A 26,857-nucleotide genomic window follows, 5' to 3' on the forward strand; every position below is an offset into this window, starting at 1 on the left:
TGTGAACAATGCAGGGGGGATTACATGTGAGAACAATACTGGAGATTACAGTCTGACTTTGAAGTTTAAACAATGCAGGGGCCAGTTAATCTCTGTAGTGATACCTTTTAAAGCTTTCACATGCTAAGCAGGCAGACTTTCATGTGGGGGGCCACCAGTTGGACAGCCCTACCACATACATGTTGTACTACCACATATATGTACAGTTGCCTTTGTTTTAAGTCATCAATGAAATATCCAAGTGCTCATAATTATTATAGGAAAATGCTTTGTGACTGAAAAAATGGAAATTTGTGTCCTAAATTGCACATCTGTCAGTAAATGACCCATCAATATAACCTGTATTTGGATCTATGGGTTATATTTATCAAAGAGTGAAGTTAAGAGTGAAACTCCGCCACTCTCCATTCATGTCTATGGGATTTTTAAAGGCGTATTTATCAAAGGATGAACTTTCACTTTCACCCATTTCAAAATCCCATAGAAATGAATTGAGAGCTGCAGAAATTCACTCTAGTGGTGGAACTTTACACTTTGATAAATGTACCCCTATAAGAGAACAGCATATTAATAACATATGTTTTAATAACGTTTTAACTGCTATTTCATTTCCAGACCAGTGGAGAGCTTTTTGGCTCCTTTAGCCCACTTATTCTAAATGTTAAAATTATTATATGATTTGCTTGCTTTAGTTAAGGCTCAAGGCGGCTGTTATTGTTAAAGTCAATACTCACATTGCTGACAGAAATATATTATTTATTTTAGGGTTCATTTAAAGAGTTATAATAGCTGCCCTTATTATTAGTCGGAATTTGGAAGCTTTATCTTGGCTGCCGAAAAGTTAGCTAACCATTTCCGGCTTTATGAAACAAAACGCATTTTTTTAACTACTAGGATGTATTAGTTTGTGTTCTTTTAGGTGCTTGTACCGTAGAGCCTGGATGGCAAACAGACAACAAGCAGCTCAGACATGGATTACATTTACACGCCACACTTATCGCAAAAGACCACAACCACAGTAAACCCAAAAAACATAATGGAACACGCTCTAGTTTGTGTGCGTCCCATAAACCCAACCGGTCGTGACGTCAAACTACCACATCACATGTCAAAGACGCTCTCAAAAAGGGAGCGTATCAAGTGGGTGTGGCCAAGTGACGTTGGTAGAAGGTGCAACCAATGAAATGCATTTGGTGTTAGGCGACTGAATTGAGAGGTCTTTCTGCTCGAACCATAAAAGTTGTTTAGTGCTTAGATCGTGAAAAATCGGAGACAGGAAGGGAAAGTGAAAAGCGCAAAATCGCGAACACGTTGTGGCTCCATGAGTGCCGCGCATTGCGGTTGGGAAGATTTGGACTTCAGGGCCATCTTCGGTGAAGAGTCTTTGGAGAATCACGATTCAGCTGGTAAGTGTCGTATGGCCAGGGTTTTGACGCTTAAAAAGTATTTACTTCAAAATTGTGTGTTAGAGGCGGGACCCAGTTGTTCACGTGTCACAACATGAAGGAGGAGGGGCGCGGAACTACCAGCTAGCTGCTAGCCTGTCATGGAATGGCTTATAACTCGAAGAATACACCGATAGAGGGCGCTGTTTTGATAATGCGGTATACCGAGCTTGACTTTTAAGTTATGGCTACCAAATATATTTATATGTTCCATTTGTGGTCCCTCTAAGCAGTTGTGTAACATATGGTGACCTCCACAGCACTTCATCTGGGGTTATAATCTGACCTGCCTCTTCTAGAAATCCTGCTGTTCATTTTAATGGGAGATACCTCTCATAATTACTGGTATATATTGCCTTGCACAGATTTAGAAATTAAGATTCCAGCAGAATAACAAGGGGGCATTAATATACATTTTTAGTTGCAACAGTAACTAGGATATGGGACACACACAAACACACACACACACTCTCTCTCTTTCACTCATAGATGGACCTGCACTCCATATTCTTGTGTTGAAAAAACTCTTTTAGTTATTCATCACTCTTGCATCCAACGTATTGATGCACGAGTGATGAATAAATGAAAGAGTTTTTATAAGAATCTATATAAGAATTATACAATTTCCATTGACCCACTGGACATATATATATATATATATATATATATATATATATATATATATATATATATATATATATATATATATATATATATATATATATATATATATATATATATATATATAACCAATTGAGTCCTATCTGGTGCACTCGCAACTCCAACAAAGCAATAGCCTGGGTGCTAGTCAAAATTATCAATACATACTTTACCAACAAACCTCACTCCAAGGTCTTTGATCGGTGAAAAAATCGGATGTAAGTTTTATTTAGCGACGTTTCGGCTCTATAACTCGGGCCATCTTCAGGAACTGAAAACGTTGACAAATAAACTTCACTTTGCTTGATCTCAGTATGAAGTCCTGGAGTGCTTCATTCCTTGGAATACGACTATCTACACGATAAATGACCGCACCCAGGCAGTAAAACTCTACTGGATTGGAGTGCACCACAGCCTGAACTGTATATATGTATATATATTTATTTGTAGATATTTCATAGGTTTCCTCCCAGGAATGTTGTTTTTGCATACACACAGTTGTTTATACTAGTATCACTGTTAAAAATTTGTTATGACCGCGAGACCGACACAAAAAAAGAGGAGGGATCCCAGTCCCAAAATATGCAGCTAGGCCCATGGGCTAATTGCTACTCCAGTAGCGGCAGATCACCCTGAGAAGACTGCAGAGGTCAAAACACTGGCAATACAAAATGTTTAAGTTTTGAAATTCACTCTCAGAATATGTCACGCTTCTTTCTGTCAAATCAGTGTGTGGCATGTAGTACAGTACAGAAGGATGGCTGCTGCTGTAACCTTGCAGAATAAGGTGGGGGATCAAAGGCCTATGTTACTGCTGCACCCCCACTGTAGGCTGTCATTGCATGACATGGGGAGAATTTAAAGGAACAGTAACACCAAAAACTGAAAGTGTTTTAAAGCAATGAAAATATCATGTAGTGTTGCCCTGCACTGATAAAACTGATCTGTTTGCTTCAGAAACACTACTATAGTTCATATAAACAAGCTGCTGTGTAGCAATGGCGGAAAAACAGCTATATGGCACAGGATAAATAATGGATAACCGATAGCATTATGTTCTACAGAGCTTATATGCTGTGTAACTTGAGCCTTTTCTCCTTTGAATAGCTACCCCCATGGCTACACAGCAGCTTATTTATATAAACAATAGGAGTGTTTCTGAAGCAAACACAGCAGTTTTACTAGTGCACTACATTATATATTTATTACTTTAAATTTTTTTTTGATGTTACTGTCCTTTAATTGTTAAATGCTTGAGATGGGGTTCATTGTCTGATTATGTGAAATACAATCGTGTTTTCTCACCCAGCAAAAAAATCGTGGCTGAGTGCACTGGGCCCAAATCTTTACCTTGGGATAGATTTGCCTGTCCTCTTAAATTGCTGTTGATTTGTAGAAACGGAATTTCATGCTGATGCCTATTTTTGGTTGGTGTATTGCATATCACCAAAAGGGAAGTGTGAGAAGCTGCATTTCCTCTTCTCTTATTATCAATTCTGATCATTTGGGTGGTTGGGCTGAATTAACAGAAAAGTAGAATTTGTTCATGACCTTACAATATCTGACCAAGCGCTGATTTGTTCAATACATAGGTCATGCAGGCTATGTACACCTTAAATGGCATGTATGATCAAAACTTAAAATCCCCTTTGGCTTTGGGGAGTGAATATAATCATTTTTATAATTGCAAATAATTATTTTTTATGAGCCATGATTTGTTAGTTGATTGCAGCACAATCATATCCCCCACATTCCTGCTCATGTTTCAGCAGCGTGCAAAATCTTCACGCCCGTGGCCGTATAGTCTGCTTGGCCCACCTGCTTCTACTTCTTTTCATTGGTAGGCAAGTGGAACTAGAAGTAGAAGCAGGCAGGCCAAGCAGACTATACGGGCCGTTAAGGCTTTTGCACGCTGCTGAAGCATGAGCAGGTATGTGAGGGATATGATTGCACTGCGAGCAACTAAAAAACGGCTCATTAAAAATAGTTTAAAAATGCTCCCTTTAACATTTTTACAATATAATGCTTATCTACTGTCAAGAACACAGTGATTCCAATTATCTTTAATACATAAGTATTTTCAGGTGACAAAATGCCTCTCATGCCATTACATTTAGGGCTAAACTACACAAGTATTTTTATTGGTTGTCAGTGGCGGAACTACCAGGGGGAGCAGGTGGTGCTATTGTACCAGGGCCTGCACCCCCTGGGGTCCCTCCGGCAATTCGCGCACCCTTGTAGCCACATACATCGCTTCACATTTGTGAATTTGATGCATGGTAATGAAGAATTAATTTCCTGCAATATGCACGTTTGCAGTAACCAGTCAAATATTTAATTTTACTCCAATCTGTCTTATGAAAGCTAACTGATTGGCTGCCATGGCTAACCGCCCAGGTGAAATGTTATTAGTATTGTTAATATTAAGCTACATTTTTATAATTGCTACTTTCTGTCATAACCTCTGTTTGTGTGGATATCTTGGGTAAGGGCATTACTACTGTGTTGACATTTGTCTTATGTTTTATTATGTATAGCTCAGAGCAAGCATGGAGCAGGCCAGTCTTACCTGCCATGTTATAATAAATGTACCAGGATATAATTGTTTCTTAGCTTCACCTTTAATTATAAAGCAGAATAATTTAACCTATTTTATCCAAGCAGTTTATCATACTTTCCAATCTACTTTGTAATTAGACCCTCATCTATTCATTGTACAGTCTTTCATAAAAAATTAATACCTGCTATGGTAAATTGGACCATAGTAACCACATAGTTGCTGAAATTCCAAACTAGAGAACTACTGTAGAAGTAAATGGAAAGTAATTCCAACACTACTCCCCCAAAAAAATAAAAAATCAAGACCAATGGCAAAACACCTTAGATCAGATGAAAACAAGTGGGCGGTCGGCAGAGAAGGGACCGGACTAGGGGTAGGAGTAAGTACGTGCCTGGCGCCCCTCCACCTCTGCACCCTAGGCACGTGCGTACTCTACCTACCCCCCGTTCCGGCCCTGTCATTACATGATGCCAATTGATGCCAATTGTTAGAAACAGTTCATAGATCACAATTAATAAAGCATTTAAATATAAGGACAGTTGATTAAGATAATGCCCATGTACATGCTAAAATAAAATCATGATTGAAATTCCTAGAATACAATTTAGTAAAATCATTGGAAAAAACATAGTAACATACTCCCCCTATTGTCGACACTGGCTGGAGGGTTTATAAGCACGGGCAGGCAGGTTCAGATGTGGCTTGTGCAGGTTCAATGTGCAGCGTGCTTCCTCCTGTCCTTTGCCGCCCTGGGCCTGTGCCTTTGTGGCTGGCCCACAAATCTGGGCCTCGCTGCAGCTGATCTGAAGAAATTATTTTAAAACCACACAGACATGTCAAAAAAGCAGGTAAAGTGCATTTAGGGCTTGCTTAAAGAAGCTTTATTGATAAATAGCCTTCTATAAATCCCATAGGAATGAATAGAACATGGGGCAGTTTTTATTTATTAAAATTTGAAATCACATTTTGATAAATCTGCCCCAAGTGTGCTTTTCTGACCTAGTTATGTGTCTTTAAACTAAGCAATTTTCACCTGTGCACAGTCTCGTATACAGTCTAATTTATGTAATATCAAGATATTACATAAAAAGGGGGTTGTGAGAGCACACCAAGGCTAAGTTAGCTATAAGATACAAAAGAGAGGAGTTTGATCAATGCACATTGCCCGGTGTCCTGTTTCACTAGTCAGTATCAATGCAAGTGCATATACAGGTATAGATCCCTTATCCGGAAACCCGATATCCAGAAAGCTCCGAATTATGGAATGGCTATCTCCGATGGACTCCAGTTTATCCAAATAATCCAAATTTTTAAAAATGACTCCTTTTTTCTCTGTAATACTAAAACAGTAGCTTGTACATGATCCCAACTAAGATATAATTAATCCTTATTGGAAGCAAAACCAGCCTATTGGGTTTATTTAATGTTTAAATGAATTTCTAGTAGACGTAAGGCATAAAGACCCAAACTACAGAAAGATCTGTTAACCGGAAAATCCCAGGTCACGAGCATTCTGGATAACAGGTCCCATACTTGTATTTACAAAAACAAGAATTTTTAGTTACTAAGTTATGATCATAAAATTGACATGCCACCATAACATATGGTGGTCCCCAACTGTTTACCTCTGGTTACTTTTCATAGGCTGACACCTCCCTGCATTGTAGCAATTGTTAGGATAAGTGTCTTCTGACCAAGCAACTGGTCTCTAAGAGCTTAATCTTCCCTCACAATTAGCTTTTCAAGGAGAGCGACTGCCAAGACCAAAATACTGTTTCCACCGGCTTAGTTCTCCCCGCTTGTGGCTTTTAAAAGACAGAGATTGGCCGGACCTCCACCCTTTTTTGAAAGGCCTAAGACAACCATTAAATGTATGGGTGTGGGGGTGCTTCAGCCATGTGGAAGTTTGGCTATTCATTTTAGGAGACCACATGGAGTTTACCTTGACCTGGTATGGTGGCTTGACAATTTTCTGATCATAACTTTGTAACTAAAAACCCTCTCTTTGTAAATATATGCACTTGCATAGATACTAAATGACTAAGTGAAACAGCAGACCAGGAAATGTGCATTGATCAAACCCTCTCTTTTGTATGTTAATTTTTGAGATTAAGGGCACTTGTGTAAAAATAGGCTTTGTTGTATTTATTTCTCTTACTTTTAGGGCTAGTCCACACGGGGAGATAGCGACGCGTTTGCGGTCGCGGCGACAAAGCGCCGCGACAGTCGCCGCGACCGGTGCAGGCGACAGTTTTGTATGGGCGCCTATGTAAAAACGCCTGTGCTAACCACACGAGGCGATGCGCTTTTCAACAGTCGCCTGAAAATGCCTCGCCAGGCTTTTTCAGGCGACTGTTGAAAAGCGCATCGCCTCGTCATCGCTCGCATCGCTATCTCCCCGTGTGGAATAGCCCTTAGGGTAAGGCCACACGAGGAGATTCAGGGAGATTTTGTCGCCTGGCTACTAATCGCTTCGTCTTTTGAGCAACTATCTCCCTGAACTGCCTCAACGTTTTTCCACATAGGCTACAATGAAAAGTCGCCTGCGCTAATGCACACACGGCGATGAGTTTTCAATAGTTGCCTGAAATTGTCTCACTGAGGCAACTTTGGGCAACTATTGAAAACGCATCGCCGTGTGTGCATTAGCGCAGGCGACTTTTCATTGTAGCCTATGGGGAAAAACGCTGAGGCAGTTCAGGGAGATAGTTGCTCAAAAGACGAGGCGATTAGTAGCCAGGCGACAAAATCTCCCTGAATCTCCTCGTGTGGCCTTACCCTAAAAAATATCTTTTTGCTGATTTGAAGAAATGCTTAAGCAAGAGGGAGATACTGTCAGCTCAGTCTCTACATGCTACTGCATGTATAGCATTGTACATGGTGGAATTCTTGTGGCAGAGTATTAATTCTGGCTCTTGTCATCCAGGAATCTGCTTTCTAAGCACCCTTTTTTCAAACGGAGTCCAATGCAGTGTACCTTTTGTCCAAACTAAGCCATCTCACCAGTGCCTTTAATACACCACTAACCCAGCAGAGCACTCATAAGCAGTCTATCCTAAAAATATCCAGAACGGCATACGATTTAACCCTCAGAAGTAGGCGAATCACATAGCAACAAATGTGGATTATTGGTCAAATCCTCACTGACTTTTCATTTATCCTACCATTGCCAGCATCTCAGTCTCTGGTCTTATTACCCACCAGGTGTTTATATGAGATCTCTTATCTGGAAACCTGTTATCCAGAAGTTATGGGAAGGCCATTTCATGTAGTCCATTTTAAGCAAATCATTTTAATTTTTAAAAGTTAAAATATGGTGATCAAAATTACAGAAATACTCCTTATCCAGAAAACTCCAGGTCCCAAGTATATTATAGGCAGTACACTAAGGGGCACATTTACTTAGCTTGAGTGAAGGATTAGAATAAAAAATACTTTGAATTTCAAAGTATTTTTTTTGGCTACTTCGACCATCGAATTGGCTACTTTAAAAAAAACTTCGACCACCTACTTCGCCACCTAAAACCTACCGAGCATTAATGTTAGCATATGGGGATGATCCCAATAGGCTTTCTAGCCAATTTGGGATCGAAGGAAAATCGTTCGATCGATGGATTAAAATCATTCGAATCGAAAGATTCGAAGGATTTGAATCCATCGATCGAACAAACGAATTGCGCTAAATCCTTCGACTTCAATATTCGAAGTCGGAAGATTTAACTTCGAGGGTCGAATATCGAGGGTTAATTAACCCTCAATATTCGACCATTATTAAATGTGCCCCAAAGGGTTTGCATTTGATGGAAAACTGCCTTTTCAACCTAAAGTCATAAGACCATGCTGCACTTACCCTTAAAAGATTTTTTGCAAGGGCTTGCTATTCCTTATTATGTATTATGTATTGTTTTCAACTGTAAATAACTGAAATCCTATATTTCATCAGTTATCAAGCACTAAAAGTAATAATTGACTATGCTTGTTTTCCTGTGTATAGAAGCCATTTTTTGTATATACTGTTTATCTTTTCCTTCCTTCTTGCAGATATAGCACCCGATGACTGTGCCTCATTTTTCATCTTCAGCAGAGATCAGGCTAATTCTTCAGTAAGCCAGCCTGTCTGCATTCCTTACAATGAACATCAGATGCACAGTTCAACCCATTCTTCCTGCTTACAAGACTACAGAAATAATGATGGTTCCAAAGAGATCCCAGATTATACATATAGTTCCTCCGTTGGTACAAAATCCTTTGAATGTCCTAGCATTCAGATCACTTCTATCTCCCCCAGCTGCCACCAAGATATTGAAACATTGGAAAATGCTGAAAACAATGGATCAGAAAGAGATTATATGGACAGACCTTTACGGGACCATCTCTGCCTTCATCTTGAGCCTACCTTTAGAGACCCATCCTTAAGTCCAAGTCCTGGGAGCAGCATATCTTCCAGGAGCTGGATTTCTGATGCTTCATCTTGTGAGTCTCTCTCACATATATATGATGATTTGGACTCTGAGCTAAATGAGGCTGCTGCACGGTTTACTCTGGGATCTCCACTGACCTCTCCAAGTGGATCTCCTAGAGAGTACTGTAGTGTCAGTCCATCACCAAGACAGTCCCCATGCCACTCCCCCAGAAATAGCATAACTGATGAGAACTGGCTGAGCCCACGATCCGCTTCAAAACCTCCCTCCAGACCTACTTCTCCTTGTGGGAAAAGACGGCACTCAAGTGCTGATATATTTTATTCAGGTTTGGTCTCCCCCCACTATTCTCCAGCAACATCTCCAGGCCCTTCTCCCAGAGGCAGTATCACAGAAGATACTTGGCTTAGTGCATCACCCCATCCTGCACCTAGTCTGTCTTTGTATCCGTGCTGGCAGGAGACTGCAATTCCTCTCAAAACAAGAAAGACCTCTGAAGACCATAGTGCCAGATTAGCAGGAAAGACTGAGCTTAACACAGAGGATCTGGCTTGTTTGTCTCCAATAGTAGACATGCCTGCAGATGAAACCTCCTGCTCACAGCACCTACTCGTACAAGATTCTTCCACTGATCAGTTTCTGTCTGTTCCCTCCCACTTTACGTGGAACAAACATAAATCAGGGCACACACCTGTGTTTAGGTAAGTTGTATTTACTTATCTGGAAAACAGTAAAAAGTACAACTAGGTATTTACTATTGTGTATGTTTTAATTTTTTTTATTTCATTTTATTCACCATAATTGCAAGGTGGGTTATGTGAATAACCATAGAGAAATGTGCATGCTTTTGTGTATCCTTGAGGAGGTTGAAGTCAGAAATAGGGAGATATCATTGCTAGCTAATCCACACCTATGAAATTTGAAATGTGAGCTCACTTAAATGTAAGTTTATGCACTTTGGTAAAAAATAATATACCGTATATACTCGAGTATAAGCCGTCCCGAGTATAAGCCGAGGTACCTAATTTTACCTCCAAAAACTGGGAAAGCTTATTGACTCGAGTATAAGCCGAGGGTGAGAAATGCAGCAGCTTCTGGTAAGTTTCAATCAAAAAATTGAGGGTTTCTGCTCCCATTGGAGGTGCCGGCGACCATTCTTGGATGCCGGCGAATATTCTTGGAGACTATTCTTAGGCGCCGGCGACTATTCTTAGGCGCCGGCGACTATTCTTAGACGCCGGCGACCGTTTTTGCGCTTGACCCGAGTATAAGCCGAGGTAGAGTTTTTCAGCATATTTTGGGGGCTGAAAAACTCGGCTTATACTCGAGTATATACGGTAAATGCAAGTTATATACTGAATAGTAGTGTGTTGGGGTATCCTTGAGAATTGTCACTGTGGGTACTAAAGCAAATACTGTCTTGCATAAAAAGACATTAACTAAAGGGATGAAAAAAGAATTTTGTAGGTCCCTGGTAAGGCCTCACCTTGAATGGACAGAGACATACACCTAAACTGGTTAACGGTACGGAAGATTTTAAATATAGGGGTATACTTTCAAGTTTGGGTTGTTTTCTCTGAAAAAAAATGATGCTTGCAAAGGGACATGTACACAAGTGCATCAGATGGAATAGCAAGAGATAATTATTCCCATAAAAAGGATTAACTCCCCAGATGCCACCCCTTTAGACTAGAGGTATAGAACTTTCATTTGAAGTAGTGACGGCAGTGAGGTTGGAAAATACCCAGCCGGGTAATGTTGTGAAGCAGATTCTATTAATACCTTAAAGAGAGGCTTGATGATTTCTTGAACATGCATAATATCCAAGGCTTTGTGATACAAACATGTACAATTAGTATAGATATTGGTTTATATGTGTGTAAATAAGTTGTGTATGAGTATGTGTATATACTTTATGTGGACTGGGATTCATTTGGAGAGGTTAAACGTGGTGGACCTTTTTTTCTTCAACCCAACTTAACTGTGTAACTTCATAACAACAGTGCTTTTGCCATTGTTAAATAATGTCAGTATCAGTCCATATAATGCTACTTGAATTCTGCCTAAAAAAAATGGCTGGACTAAGCAAACCAATATGGTACCAGTATTAAATGTATGTTTACAAATGTAAGGAGTCTGACTGGTAAAATGGGAGAGCTGGAGGGAAATTATGATGTGATTGGTATTGGTGAAACATGGCTGCATAAGTTGCATGACTGGCCATTTAATATCAACGTCTATACTTTGTTTCGGACGGACAGAGGCAATGGGAATGGAGGAGGGTATGTCTGTTTGTTAGGCACGATTTAAAAGCTAATATAAAGGAGGAGGTGATGTTAAAAAAAAAAAAAAAAAAAAAAAATCAGGGTGCTGAACTCTTATGGGTGGAGCTCTTCACAGATTTTAAAGAGTCCAGCAAATTAATTGTAGGAGTATGCTATAGAACCCCTATATAGGAGGAGGAGGAGGCTAAGCTCCTGATGCAAATAGAAAAGGCTGCTAGTTAGGGGAAAGTAATGATAGTAGATGATCTTCATTACCCGGATATTGACTTGAGCAACAGTACTGCAAGGACAGTTAATGTGAACAAGTTTATAAACTTGTTACATGACAATTTTATGGCACAAGCTGTTGAGAAGCCAACCAGAAAAATGCTTTACTGGATCTAATGATCTGTAATGACCCAGAACATATAGCAAATATGCAAATAATTGCACCCCTGGGTAATAGTGACCATAATGTGATCTCATTTAATGTCTAGTGCAAAAAACAAATATACACTTAATTTAAGAAAAGCTAATTTTAGTGCTTTTAAGGGCTTCCTTCAGAGCACTGATTGGGGCATTATGTTTTAGGCAAAAGGAGCCCCCTATAAGAAAAGCCTTTATCGGAATAATAAATCATATACCTATACATCCTATATAATAAAGTTGAAGTGTCTCTGCGTCCAGTCCCTGTGTCCGTGGGATTGCGCTACTGCGCATGTGCCCCACGGACAGTCTCTGGCGAATTTTTTTTAGATATAATAAAGTTGAAGTGTCTTTGCGCCCAGTCCCTGTGTCCATGGGATTGCACTACTGCGCATGTGCCCCACGGACCGTCTCTGGTGAATTTATTTTAGACTAGAACAATTCTGTTTTTATAAATGTTTGACTACATATATTCTAGCGCCCGTTAATTTAACGGGCTTAATGTCTAGTTATAAAATAATTTATGAAGTAGTATAATGATTTAGCTGTGTAACTATGTGTTATAATTTGGCTTAAAAATATGTTTGTGATACCTGTTGTGATCCCCATGGTCATATAAGCTATAGGAGCACTGCACTCTTACATGGGAGAAATATGCCATTTGTTGGGATATTCTGCCAAAAACATCTTTATATCAGTAAGGCGCTAGTCTTTTTTTAGACTTTGGAGATGGAAAGTCTTTGTGCCCTTGGGGGTGCCAAATGTTAGGCACCCCCAAGTGATTTTATATACTTAACTGAAACCCCGGGTCGGGGGTCCTATCAGCAAAAAACTGCACCGGCCTGGGGTTATTCCAGTGAGCACCACAGAGTGCTCCTCCTCTTCCGTCTCCCTCTTCCTTTACGCAGCTTTGCATGCGCAGTAGAACGAAAAGCCGAACTTAAACAAAAAAGTCGGCTGTTTCATTCAAATGCATCTGCCCTGGGAAATTTGAAGAAAGAAGAAGCCGGAAGAGGATTGCTCTGTAGTGCTTGCTGGAATAACCCCAGGCCGGTGCAGTTTTCTGCTGGTAGGAGCACCGGCCTGGGGTTTCAGGTAAGTAAATATAATCACTTGGGGTGCCTAACATTTGGCACCCCTAAGTGCAAGATGACTTTCCTTCTCCTTTATGGCTGTGGGCACAGTGACTGAAGGGCTCTGCTGCTCTCTGCCTACATATTTTTGCTGACCTCTGCTTCCACTCCACTGCTTGTGTGTGCTCTCGCAATCGGATCAGATTCAAATAAATTGGGCAGGGACACTGAGCGGATTCACTTCTGTCAGCCTGCAAAAATATGCTAGCTGAGAGCAGGGGAGCCCTTCAGCCTGTGTGCACACAGCCTAAAAGGCCTGCATACGCTTAAAAACACCTTTGCTAAAGAAGAAAAAAAAAAAAAAAAGGACATTCTGATATTATTTACCGTTCTAAAGCGGTCATTTGAAATTTGTTTTTTTCCCACTGAGCCTTCTCCCCCTCTCCCTTTATAAGGCTGTGGACACACAGGCTGTTGTCAGCCTGCCTAATTGGGCTGACCTCAGCTTGTATGTGACCACACACAGGCTGATCAGATTCAAATCAATGGAGCAGGGGCACTGAGCAGATCTGCTTCTCTCAGCCTGTAAAATTACTCAGGCTGACAACAGCTGTTGATCAGCTGTTGACAACAGCCTATGGGGCAAATTTACTTAAAGGACCAGTAACGTCAAAAATTTTTACAAAAACATTCGTTGTAATACAACGAAAAAAAAACGCCGACACAAATTAAAATTTAAAATAGCAAAGCCTTTATTAAGAAATAACTTCCAGAAACTCCACTTCCTGTCCTTGCCGACCCCCTTGCCCACAGACTGGGCAAGGGGGTCGGCAGTCAGGGCTGCATTCCTGGAGCGGAGGAGCGGGTTTGGAGACATCGCCTTCCTACTGCTGCTGGATGAAGGAGGGTGAAGAAAACCTGGAGAAGGCGATCGGGCAGAGGACACGCTGTCAGTGAATAGCCAGGAGGAGAAATCGAGCGCTGCAGGATGGATGGTCGCCCTTTCGCCGTTTCTGAAGAGGACAGGAAGTGGAGTTTCTGTAACTTATTTCTTAATAAAGGCTTTGCTATTTTAAATTTTAATTTGTGTTGGTGGTTTTTTTTCGTTGTATTCTAACTAATTTTTTTGTAAAAATTTTTGACATTACTGGTCCTTTAAGGGCGAAGTGACTAACGCTGGCAGAAATTCGCCAGCATGACGTCATTTCGGTACTTCGCCGATTTACTAACGGTCGCTGGCATAACTTCGCTAGCGAAGGAGATAGACTCTTGCACTACTTCACGCTCTTACACCAGGCAAAGTTTTGCTCTGTTGAAAGATTGTTACTTTGCAAATTCACTAATATGCGGATTTTACTGAACGTTACCTCTTGCGCCAGACTTGCCTTCGCCACCTCAGACCAGGCGAAGTGCAATAGAGTAGATAAGACTTCCTCAAAAAATAGTCCCAAAAAACGCTGGGGACTTTTCAATTTTCAGGGTGATAGGCTGCAAAAGATCGTAAATTTTTTCTGGGGTACCCGGCTTCCCCCCTACATTTCCTAACATACGGCATATAATCTATACACTCAGCTCATGTGTAGGGCAATATAACAACTCTGTAACGAAGCAGAGAAGGGGTTCTCATGGAGTAGAGTATTTACTCACCACATTTGGGAAGTGGCCCAGGTGCACCACCCTGCGCCCTCAGCATGGGGAGCGGACAACCGTGGATAAATCTGTGGCAGGCACTCAAATAAAGGCAATCTTCCAACAAATTGTAGAAAAAAATTTATTTGTGTCCTCCGCCTTACACGTTTCGTGTTACAAACACGTAATATAGCAACTCTATTTTATGAAGGTTCCCTGGGCTTGTGTAGTGTAATGTATTTGCTGCAACATATACGTCCATTCAACTTTGCCGTATGCAAATTAGCCAACGCTAGCGCAACTTCGCTTTGCTTGCTGCAGTAACGCTAGCGCAACTTCGCCAGCGTTCGGTGCCCTGGACGCAACTTCGTATTTTGGTGAATTAGTGTTGTCCTGGCGAAGTGTTGTGATGTGAGCAAAGCCATCGCTGGTGAATTTTTGTAGGTTAGTAAATTTGCCCCTATGTTTCCATACCCGAAATAGGGAAATTTGTTTTAAATCAGAGAACTTTTTCAGTGGACACTTAATTTGTTTTATCAGATCCTCCATTGCTCTGTGGGTCAGGTGGAACATGACGTTGAACTGGCTTCATATTCTTGTTTAGTGCCAGAAATAAAAGCCATGCACATTTTATAATTAAAATAATAAGCAAAAAGTACCTTATATACTCGAGTATAAGCCGAGGTACCTAATTTTACCTACGAAAACTTATTGATTCTAGTATAAGCCTAGACGCAACTACAGCCCTGTCTCCCAGCAGCGCACATTCTGCCAAAGCGACCCCCCCCAGCGATCAACCGGACTTCTTTGCAAAGTTGATGGTGACAGAGAATTGCCAAACAGATTACTGTGTGCATTGTCCCACTACCATGTGCAGAGGGTGCTGTGTGATATTGCAGTCACTGTTATTCTTTCTTATAACCAACAGAGGGTGCTGTGTGATATTGCAGTCACTGTTATTCTTTCATATAACCAACAGAGGGCGCACTGTTATTCTTTCATATAACCAACAGAGGGCGCTGTGTGATATTGCAGTCACTGTTATTCTTTCATATAACCAACAGAGGGCACTGTGTGATTTTGCAGTCACTGTTATTCCTTCATATAACCAACAGATGGCGCTGTGTGATATTGCAGTCACTGTTATTCTTTCATATAACCAACAGAGGGCATTGTGGGATATTGCAGTCTCTCCCCGAGTGAACTGTTGGTATAGGAATGATTAAAAGTGACTGCAATCTCAACTACTGCCCGCTGACCCGAGTATAAGCCGAGGTAGACTTTTTCAGCACATTTTGGATGCTGAAAAACTCGGTTTATACTCAAGTATATACTTGAATCTGGCTTGTGCTGAAATACTTTTTCTTTAATAACTACAAAAAGGCTGTTAAAGGGCAAGCTTTAAGAATCACAGGCCTTTATTAAAATTTCTGGCACTTTAAGATAAGGCGGTGGCAGATCTCTCAAAAATGCCTCTCCATTTGACTAACATATCGCTAAGTCATCTGAAATTGTATTCACAAAAGTTAAATATTTTTTTCCCTACGTTTAAATATCTGCTCATTTTTGCAATAATTATTTCTAGTTTTAGTGCTTATAATATTGGCCTTGTGTATCAACACATTTTGTACATTTAACTTGGAATGAAATAATAATTTTCCTCTTTGTAACATGCTGAAAACATTTGTTTTTAAGTTCTCTGCAAATTTCTCTCTCTTGTCTTCCTCCTTTCAGAACGTCATCTTTACCACCATTAGATTGGGCACTGCCTAGCCGTTATGGGCAGTATGAACTGAAAGTAGAGGTACAACCAAAGACACATCACCGAGCTCACTACGAGACAGAGGGCAGCCGGGGAGCTGTAAAGGCGGTCACTGGTAGTCATCCAATAGTAAAGGTAATTTCTGTGTAGTTTCTTTGTTAAAGTACTATTTACCGTGTTTTATGGTAGAAAAGTATAGAAATAAAATATACCATATGCAAAAGTGTTTTGTCCCCATAGTCATATATATGACAGATATATTTATGTTCATATTTATATTTGGGTCTAATCTTTCATGTATATTTACTCAAGTTCATTGGTTCCCAAACCAAGACACGAAGCTTATATTAAAGGGATCCTGTCATCGGAAAACATGTTTTTTCTACACTGAAATCCGTTTCTCAAACAGTTTTTTTTATATTTAATTTTGAAATCTGACATGGGGCTAGACATTTTGTCAATTTCCCAGCTGCCCCATGTCATGTAACATAGTAACATAGTAAGTAAGGTTGAAAAAAGACACATGTTCAACCTTTTTTTTTTTTTTTTATTAACTACCTATCTGCCAGTTGATCCAGAGGAAGGCAAAAACCCCATCTGAAGCCTCTCCAATTTGCCTTAGAGGGGGAAAAATTCCTTCCTGACTCCAAAATGGCAATCGGACTAGTCCCTGGATCAACTTGGACTATGAGCTATTTCCCATAACCCTGTATTCCTTTACTTGCTAAAAAGCTATCCAACCCCTTCTTAAAGCTATCTAATGTATCGGCCTGTACAACTGATTCAGGGAGAGCATTCCACATCTTCACAGCTCTCACTATAAAAAACCCCTTCCGAATATTTAGGCGGAACCTCTTTTCTTCTAATTGGAATGGGTGACCTCGTGTCAGATGGAAAGACCTACTGGTAAATAAAGCATTAGAGAGATTATTATATGATCCCCTTATATATTTATACATAGTCATCATATCACCCCTTAAGCGCCTCTTCTCCAGCGTGAACATCCCCAATTTGGCCAGTCTTTCCTCACAGCTAAGATTTTCAATACCTTTTACCAGCTTACCGTATATACTCGTGTATAAGCCGACCCGTGTATAAGCCGAGGTACCTAATTTTACCTACAAAAACTGGGAAAACTTATTGACTCGCGTATAAGCCTAGACACAACTAAGACCCTTTATGCTACAATCACTACAGCGCAAACTAAATCACTGAAAATTTGTCCCCCCCCAGTGGATTTATATTACAGATATTTTTCAGCTGAGACAAAATATACTTTCCACTAGCAATTATACACACATAGACACACATATACTTTACACACACACTCTTCCCACAAAATAATCACACACACATACTATACACACAAACTCCCCACACATATACTATATACACACACAAACTCTCTACCCACACCATCATACACTATATACACTCACCACACAATAATGAAATTGCGGGGAAACGCGAGGGGGTGTCCGGCTTCTGCTCGAGCTGTGGACTTCCAGGGGAGTAGACGGGAGGAGGAGGCTGGGTCACTGGGGAAGGAAAGACTCGTCCCCGGATTAGACACAAGGGACTCGGTGTGAGCAAATAACGAGGCGAATTCCCTGGCTGGATCGGCTGATGATTCATCGCTCCTTCCGCCCAATGCCACACTCGATCATCCGCAGCACGAGCGGCTCCCCCGGGGGAGGAATGGGCTGATCGGGCGGGGGAAGGAGCGGACTGTGGATAAAGGGAGAGTCCATGTGTCCGAGGGAGGAAGGTTGGGTAGAGGGAAGACTCCCGGGGAGCGGATTCCCCACAGGTTGGAGGGACTGGCGGTCAGCTCCAGTTAGAGGAGCCGCTTGTGCCCGGGGTTCGTTAATTCCTTATTAGCCCAACACAGACCCCCGGCTCGCAGCCAGTTCTTCCGCCCTTTGCGCCTGCTCTTTCCGGATCCTGTCCCCTCCCGGTGCTGGGCGGGTGCTACGGACAGAGGGAGCCCCCTGCAGGCAGCGCGGACACGTCGAGCCCCGGGGAGGGAAGTGTCACATTAGGCAGGAGCCCCTCGCGTATACTTACCCGCGTATAAGCCGAGGTCAATTTTTTCAGCACATTTTGGGCTTATACACGAGTATATACGGTAGTTGCCCTTCTCTGTACCCTCTCTAATACATAATGTCCTGTTTGAGTGATGGAGACCAAAACTGTACGGCATATTCTAGATGGGGCCTTACAAGTGCTCTATACAGTGGAAGAATGACCCCCTCCTCCCTTGACTCTATGCCCCTTTTAATACAGCTCAAGACCTTATTTGCCCTTGATGCTGCCAACTGGCAGTGCTTGCTACAGCCAAGTTTATCATCTACAACGACTCCAAGGTCCTTTTCCATAATGGATTTGCCTAGTGCAATCCCATTAAGGGTATAAGTGGCTTGGATATTTTTACATCCCAGGTGCATGACTTTACATTTATCAACATTGAATCTCATTTGCCACTTAGCTGCCCAGATTGCCAGTTTGTCAAGATCATGTTGCAAGGATGCCACATCCTGAATGGAATTAATTGGGCTGGATAATATTGTGTCATCTGCAAACACTGATACATAACTTACAACAACCTCCCCTAAGTCATTAATGAACAAGTTAAATAAAAGTGGACCCAATACTGAGCCCTGGGGGACCCCACTAAGAACCTTACTCCAAGTAGAGAATGTCCCATTAACAACCACCCTCTGTACCCGATCCTGTAGCCAGTTTCCTATCCACGTGCAAACGCCACGTGACTTGTGCCTGCACTTTAGGATAGAAATGCTTTCTGGCAGGCTGCTGTTTTTCCTTCTCAATGTAACTGAATGTGTCTCAGTGGGACATGGGTTTTTACTATTGAGTGTTGTTCTTAGATCTACCAGGGAGCTGTTATTTTGTTAATTTGTTTGGCTGCTGGGGGGGGGTGAGGAGGTTGATATCACTCCAACTTGCAGTAAAGAGTAATTGAAGTTTATCAGAGCACAAGTCACATGACTTGGGGCAGCTGGGAAATTGACAATATGTCTAGCCCCATGTCAGATTTCAAAATTGAATATAAAAAAATCTGTTTAGCTCTTTTGAGAAATGGATTACAGTGCGGAATTCTGCTGGTTCAGCACTATTAACTGATTCATTTTGAAAAAAATTTTTTTCCCATGACAGTATCCCTTTAACATTTTATTTTCACATAAATTCAACTTTAAGCCACTACGGTTACTGTGGACTTATGTTTGGGATCTTAAAGTTAAATGTTATCAACATTGCAGTTCATAAGCTTAGTGAAAAAGACATATTTTATACTGTGCATTTTCCTTCTATTCTAACAAGATTCTATGGGGGTTATTTACTAAGCCCCGAATGCAAAAATCACGAGAAATTTGTGATTTTTTTATTTTTTTTTATAAAATTTAGGCTTTTAAAAAATCACTTTAATCAATTTATTAAACCCTGAGGCTGGAAAACTCAGAATCTGAAATACCGGCATCTCAGACCTGTCGAGGTTGCATATAAGTCAATGGGGGAAGTCCCAATGATTTTATTGATTTGCGCTGGGTCTCGTGACAAACTCCGAAGTTTTCGGAGGTTTTGGGTGAAAATCCGGTGAAACCTCAGAAAAAACCTGTTTTTACCGCAAAGCAAATTTTCGGGAAAATGTAACAATAAATAAGCATTAAGAACCTAAGCGGGAGTTTGTAGCAGCCAATATTGAGATAAGTTCGGACCTTGATAAATAAGTGTGTGTGTTTGTACGGTCATTTGAGCTTTCAAAGTAGTATTCAACTTCCTTTTAATATATAACATGCCTTATGGAAACAGTAGTATTTCAGCAGTGACAAAGTTTATTGGATTAACAGAAAATATGCAATATGCATCATAACAAAATTAGACAGGTGCATAAATTTGGGCACCCCAACAGAGACATTACATCAATACTTAGTTGAGCCTTCTTTTGCAAATGTAACAGCCTTTAGATATCTCCTATAGCCTTTGTTGAGTGTCTGGATGGCGGTATTTTTGACTATTCGTCCATACAAAATCTCTCCAGTTCCGTTAAATTTGATGGCTGCCGAGCATGGACAGCCTTCTTCAAATCATCCCATAGATTTTTGATGATATTCAAGTCGTGGGACTGTGACGACTATTCCAGAATATTGTACTTCTCCCTCTGCATAAATGCATTTTTAGATTTTGAAGTGTGTTTAGGATCATTGTCTTGTTGGAATATTCAACCCCTGCGTAACTTCAGCTTTGTGGCTGATGCTTGAACATTATTCTAAAGAATTTGTTGATACTGGATTCAATTCATATGACCCTCTACTTTAACAAGGGCCCCAGTCCCTGAACTAGCCACATAGCCCCACAGCATGATAGAACCTCCACCAAATTTGACAGTAAGTACCAGGTGTTTTTCTTGGAATGTGGTGTTCTTCTTCCCCCATGCAAAGCACTTTTTATTATGACCAAATAACTAAATTTTTGTCTCATCAGTCCAAGCACTTTGTTCCAAAATGACTGTGGCTTGTCTAAATGAGCTTTTGCATACAACAAGCGACTCTGTTTGTGGCGTGCAAAAAGGGCTTCTTTCTCATCACCCTGCCATACAAATGTTCTCTGTGCAAATTGTGCTGAATTGTAGAACCTGTTCTTACAGGTCTTTGGAGGTGATCGTTGGGTTGTCTGTAACCATTCTCACAATCCTCTGCATATGATGCTCCTGTTTTTTTCTTGGCCTGGCAGACATAGGTTTTAAAGCAACTGTTCCCGAATACATTCCTTACAGTTGAAACTGACAGTTTAAACCTCTGAGATAGCTTTTTGTAGCCTTCCCCTTAACCATGATACTGAACAATCTTTGTTTTCAGATCTTTTGAGAGTTGCTTGGAGGATCCCATGCTGTCACTCTTTAGAGGAGAGTCAAACAGATGCACAACTTGCAATTGGCCACCTTAAATAACTTTTCACACCTACATGAAGTTCAAGGCTTCATGATCTAATCCTACCCAATTTGGTTTTGTCAGTAATCAGTATTGAGCAGTTGCATGCATTCAAATTAGCAAAATTACAAGGGTACCCAAATTTATTCACAGCCAGTTTTTCTCGTTTGATATAATCTCATACAACTGAATACTAATACAACTGAATACTGCTTTACTAAAAATCTTTGTTCAGAAAACACCCCAGTACTCAGATGTTCCTGGGAAATGAAAGACATACCACTGTTTTTTTGTTGTTGAAAGTGGAGTAAATTATTATGCAGGCTGAGAGGGGTTTCCAAAATTTTTCATATGACTGTATATATTGTGGCTGTGTGTGTTTGTTTTTTCATCAAAACAAAAACATAGACTAAAAAAAACTAAAACAAACATATTAATGAAATTTTAAGAATGAGAAAAGAAAAAGAGTAAGAATAAGAGAGCCCACTTGGGGCTAAACTCCATAAACCTAACATAGAATACAGTGCACCCTTTAATTCATTCTAAATTTTAAGGGAAATCTAAGAGATTATTCAACTGCCTTACTCTGAACTTCTGTGGGGCAGGCTTGAGGAATGTAATTATCTTCTGCAAGCATATAACATTGTTAATACTTGTTGTCACAGACACGGTACTTCCAACCGCACGTGGCTTTAGGTGTGGTTATCAGGGGTCACTCACTCTCTCTCACTCTCTCTCACTCAGTCTCTCACCCACCGTGCACACAGGTTAGACTAATGCAAAAGCACCCCAAACACCAACCAACACCCACAAAACTCATTCGCTGCCACTATCTATCAATCACATGCGATAGAAACCTAATGTGACTATTTCCCCGTTCTCTCTAACAGGTAATAATTCACAATACACCAATTCATTAAACACTCTCTCACTATAGTCAGTTAGTTCCTACTGATTCAACCAGTACTTCAGCATGCAGAGGGTTAAGGCTCACAGTTACACTCTTTCAGGGTAGGTTCGTTTAGAGCATCAAAGACAATCTTATTAAATTCTCTTTAATATTATAAAAGGTATAACAGTGCAATATACAAAAAGATGTTACAAAAAGAGACATACATTCAATAATACAATTACAAACAGTTGTAAAATAAAAGGGAAAACATGGAAAACCTATACTTAACTCCAAAGATATAGAATTCCTGGTCCTGGAGGCAAGGGGAAACAAACGGGATAACTTCCAATCGCAATTGGTCCTCCAAAGTAAATCCAAAGTTTAGTCAGAAGAGCTGACTATTTATTAGTGATTTCAGGGCATCAGGTAACTGCACACTCCCCCTCCCTCAGGAATGTAAGGGGGCGTGGCCTAGCAGGACACAGATTGAGTTTTTATGACCTCTTGTGAGTAGGAACTGGACCAAGAATATAATGACCATAACTCTCCATTGGAACATAGGAGAGAGATGATATTATATTCATTGGTCATTAATTCTCTCAGGGATTCAATAGATACTGAACATCAATACTGTGTGACCTGCACCTGCCCAGATATTCACATCTAATACACAGAGTACCAAATCTAGTCATGTTTGGACTCGTTTGAAATCTGAAATTGCCTTGAACCCATCATCAGTTTTTTATACTGTTGGTACAATGGGTATGGGTTCTGTAACCTTTACTTCACCTTTGAGGGACTTGCTGGGAACTTTAAGTTCTCACTCCTTGGGCTTCCCCCTCCCCATGGAATGGCTCTTATCAGCCAGGGTATGGAGGAGGGCATTACAGCTCTGACCCCTCTGACCATAGTGAAAAGAGGCCTGTTATGTGTCTTGATTTAGATGTTGGCAGAAATATTTCTCACAATACCTTGGCCTATTTTATTAACTATTACAGGCCTGTATCATGACACTTGTACATTCCATGCTGTTGGTAAAGCATTTTGTAGCCTTTGATGTCAACAATTTTTTTGTGTTGTGTCTTTTAATATATAATATATAAAATCACATGACCTATACAAGAGGACTGTATACAACTACAACAATGGCGTGCCCAGCTGTAGACCATGGCTGTATATTTGAAGGATGCTAGTGTCTATTTGGATATACCTAGTATTGAACTGGAACAGAAACAAAGGTGACAAGGTGAGAACCTTGTCTCAGGTGTCGGCGAGTGGCTAATTACCAGGGGCAGCAAAAAAAAACACCTTCTGTAACTGTGAGAGCCAAATTTCAGGTTTTTAAACTAAAAATTTGTCTCTGCTAGTGTACCCAGCACAATAGCGTTGTGTCCCCCTTTGACCCAATCCAACACTAAAGTTTAAGCATGGAAGGGGGCTGCAGCAGTCCCAAAAATGTCACTACACAGAAAGCATTACTATTGTTTAGGTACCAGAATAAGGTAGGTAAATGAAATGCTAGTCTTGTCTTGCTGAAGGGTTTTAATGATTACTTAAAGGAAATGAAAAAAATAAAATAAAAATAAAAACTGGGTAAATAGGCTGTGCAAAATAAAAAAAAAATTATAATATAGTTTGTTGGCCAAAAATCTAATCTGTAAAGGCCGAAGTGACCGGATGTCTAACATAATAGCCAGAACATTACTTCCTGATTTGCCGCTCACTTGGTTTCCACTGAATGGTTACCATGGGGGGGGGGGGCACATGGGTCATAACTGCTTGCTTCCAGTCACTCCAGCCTTTATAAATTACATTTTTGGATAACTAACTATACTAGAAACATTTTTTATTTTGCAATTTTAATGGTTCACACAGATAAACAGATTGGGGGATAGACTAGGGAGCTTTGAGTAAAGTAAAAAACACAGTAATCAACATACTTAACAATGTAGTCATTCTGTAGGAAGGAGATAACTGTACAGTAAATGGAAGGTGCAAGGGAGAATATTTTTAATAAATTGATAAGATCTGATATTGCCAGTGATGTGTTCATTGATATTTAGAGCACTGACCTTATTGAAATCCTGTGCTGAAGAAAAATAACTAGTTATATAAAAATTTCTGCAAATACCATGGTCTAAAAGCAAAAATGTATAAATACAATTTATTAATGGGTAATTATTGCCCTAGAAGGTCCCAACCATACTGCTATATTAGGATCAAATATTAAGGTACTGTATTAAAGAAACCTAAAATACCAGACTGAACTGAACACCCTTACTTTCCCCCTTTTCTTTGCCTTGGGCAATAAGTCTTTAGTGCCTCTCAGGATTATGCCATTTGAAATTGCTCATAAATATAAAAATTGAGGAGAAAATTTGAAATCACATAGGACAATGCACTCAAACTTTTTTTTTGGTGAGGGGGGAATTGTGAATAAATTAATAGTTCTAGCCCTAATCAGCTATACAAGTGTAAGCATTAATCTCATTAATATATGTAGTGGCTCAGACCCAACAATAAATACACATTCCTATTTTATTTTTATATTTATTTATATTTCATTGTATTTTATAGAAATATGTAAAATTAGGTTGGTGCTGTTTATTGAATTCCTGGCCTAAGGCTCAAGGAGGTTCACTGCTTGAGCGATTCAAGGTACCTTGTAACCCTAACTCAAGTACACTTTATAAAAGTAATGCATAAACAAGCTGTCCATGGACTGATATTGTGTGCTTATTTGAATATAATATTAATTGACATTTGATTGGAATTGTTCAGCTATTGATACTGACTTTAAGAACCCACTGTACAAGGATGAGATTCAAAATACTCAGCTGTTGTGTATATTTTCTATATGTTTTTCAACTTTCTTTTTTTTAATTTTTTTTTTATAGCTAATTGGTTATACAGAGAAGCCAGTAAACGTACAGATTTTTATTGGAACAGCCGATGAACGATATGTAAAGCCTCATGCCTTTTACCAGATACATCGAATCACCGGCAAAACTGTAGTCACTGCCAGTCAAGAGATTGTAATAACCAACACCAAAGTTTTGGAAATCCCACTGCTTCCAGAAAACAATATGACTGCCAGGTATGTTTGCAATGTTTTTGTTGTAGATCATAAATGAATTTGTTAGTGATGTGTATTAATTATAATGTAATTGAGCATTTTTTTGTGAGAGACCCACATTTGTACCCAGATGTTTTACAGTTCAATGTAATGCAGTTTCTGACACTGCAGCCTTCTTGCACTTAGGAGGCCTTCTTGTCTAGAGAAAGTTATGAATATTAAAAATTTTAAAGGAGACATTTTGTGTAAAAAAATAAGAATGTACCAGTGCATTATACTCATTTAGATATAGAAGAATTGTAGTGTTTCAGACTGATTTATTGAATATTTCTGCAAAAACCCTAATAATCCCTCCCTTCTCTTCCACTTCCTGCTCCCTGAATTCCCAGGTCGTGCAGGGGAGTCGCTTGGTTCCTATAGGGCAGGAGCCAATCAGCAGCTAGCAGGACCTGGTAGGGAACTGAAGCCTGTCTGTGCTTGCGTGACTGCATATTCTCAAGGATGGAGGAAGCAGAGGCTCAGAACTTCGCTGCAATTTCCTTTATTAGGAGTGTATCAAAACTACATGTTTCAGGCACAGGTACACTTGGGTACACTTGACAAAGGGCATTTGATACACTCCTAATAAAGGAAATTGCAGCGAAGTTCTGTGCCTCTGCTTCCTCCTTCCTTGAGAGTATACTGATTTAGTAGTGCCTGGGCTGCTGGGCAGGAGCACAGGAGGTACTATTAACTTGCATACCATTCTACAACTGTGTATATAAATATATATATATATATATACTGCTGGGCTGTGATTGGCTGTCCCCCTCCTACTGTGCTTCTGGCAGGGACCATTAGGACACACCCACCCCTCATTTGAAGACAGGGACCAGTGAACATCTATAGGGAGCTCCAATAAAGGGGCTATTTTTAAAGATAATATGAATTTTTAGCACCATGTTAAAGCAACACCATATATTACTTATAATTGCCTACAAAATTAGGGTTTTTTTCATTTATCCTATATGTCTCCTTTAAAGAGTGAGAAGCTGCTGAATTAGCCAAGGGGACCATGGTGTTTCTATCTGGAATAGTAATAGACAGGCTGAAACAAAACATACAAAATTTCTAGTTTGGCACCGTCGTTGACTAAAAAAGCAGTGCTTTGGTATATGTTTGAATATGTTATCTGCAAACCTCTTATCCAGGTAAATCTGAAATATTGCATTGCAATGTCACATAGAGCCCTATTTGCTTTTCCATTGTTGTAACAAGACTGTACTTTGAAGATAATTATAATTAAGCTATAAAGCACTTATAAAAGTGTGTGGCCAGAGAGAGGCCTAGGTGTTTTTCCTTTATACAGGGTGGCCTCGACCGTAATTCATAGGTAGCCCTTGATTTCTTGGGTGGGGTTTAGTTGTGGCTCAGAATACCCTGTTTTTCTTGATGGAACTCAGTACTGCAAAGTTGCGCCAATGATCCATACAAACGTCAAAACAATGCTATAGGAAGTCCTAAAAGGAGATAGGCTGCCTGCAGTGGCCCTGTGTTGCAACAGCTATGCTACAGTACATAGTACAAGTAGTGGTGCCAAACACCACAAAAGACTTGTATATCTTCAAAGAAACTCACAAAGTAGGCAACATCAGCAATAGATCAAAAAGTGAGCTGGGCAAGGCATACTGGGTACTTGTAGCTGTTATAATTGATACAAT

The 26,857-nt window shown here is 40.2% G+C and overlaps 1 protein-coding gene across 1 annotated transcript in view; it reads left to right on the forward strand.

Annotated features, from left to right (window-relative positions):
- Nucleotides 1-1,169: 1,169 nt before the first annotated feature.
- Nucleotides 1,170-26,857, forward strand: part of nfatc3.S (nuclear factor of activated T cells 3 S homeolog) — a gene marked incomplete at its 3' end in the record, with an annotated part of 60,646 nt that continues 34,958 nt past the window's right edge. The window contains 4 exon segments of the mRNA NM_001088748.1: nt 1,170-1,406; nt 8,707-9,787; nt 16,213-16,375; nt 24,979-25,178. Coding sequence (NP_001082217.1) covers nt 1,322-1,406; nt 8,707-9,787; nt 16,213-16,375; nt 24,979-25,178 — 1,529 coding nt within the window. The 5' untranslated portion in view covers nt 1,170-1,321.

The sequence above is a fragment of the Xenopus laevis genome, chromosome 4S, assembly GCF_017654675.1.
Source record: "Xenopus laevis strain J_2021 chromosome 4S, Xenopus_laevis_v10.1, whole genome shotgun sequence".
Taxonomy (NCBI): Eukaryota; Metazoa; Chordata; class Amphibia; order Anura; family Pipidae; genus Xenopus; species Xenopus laevis.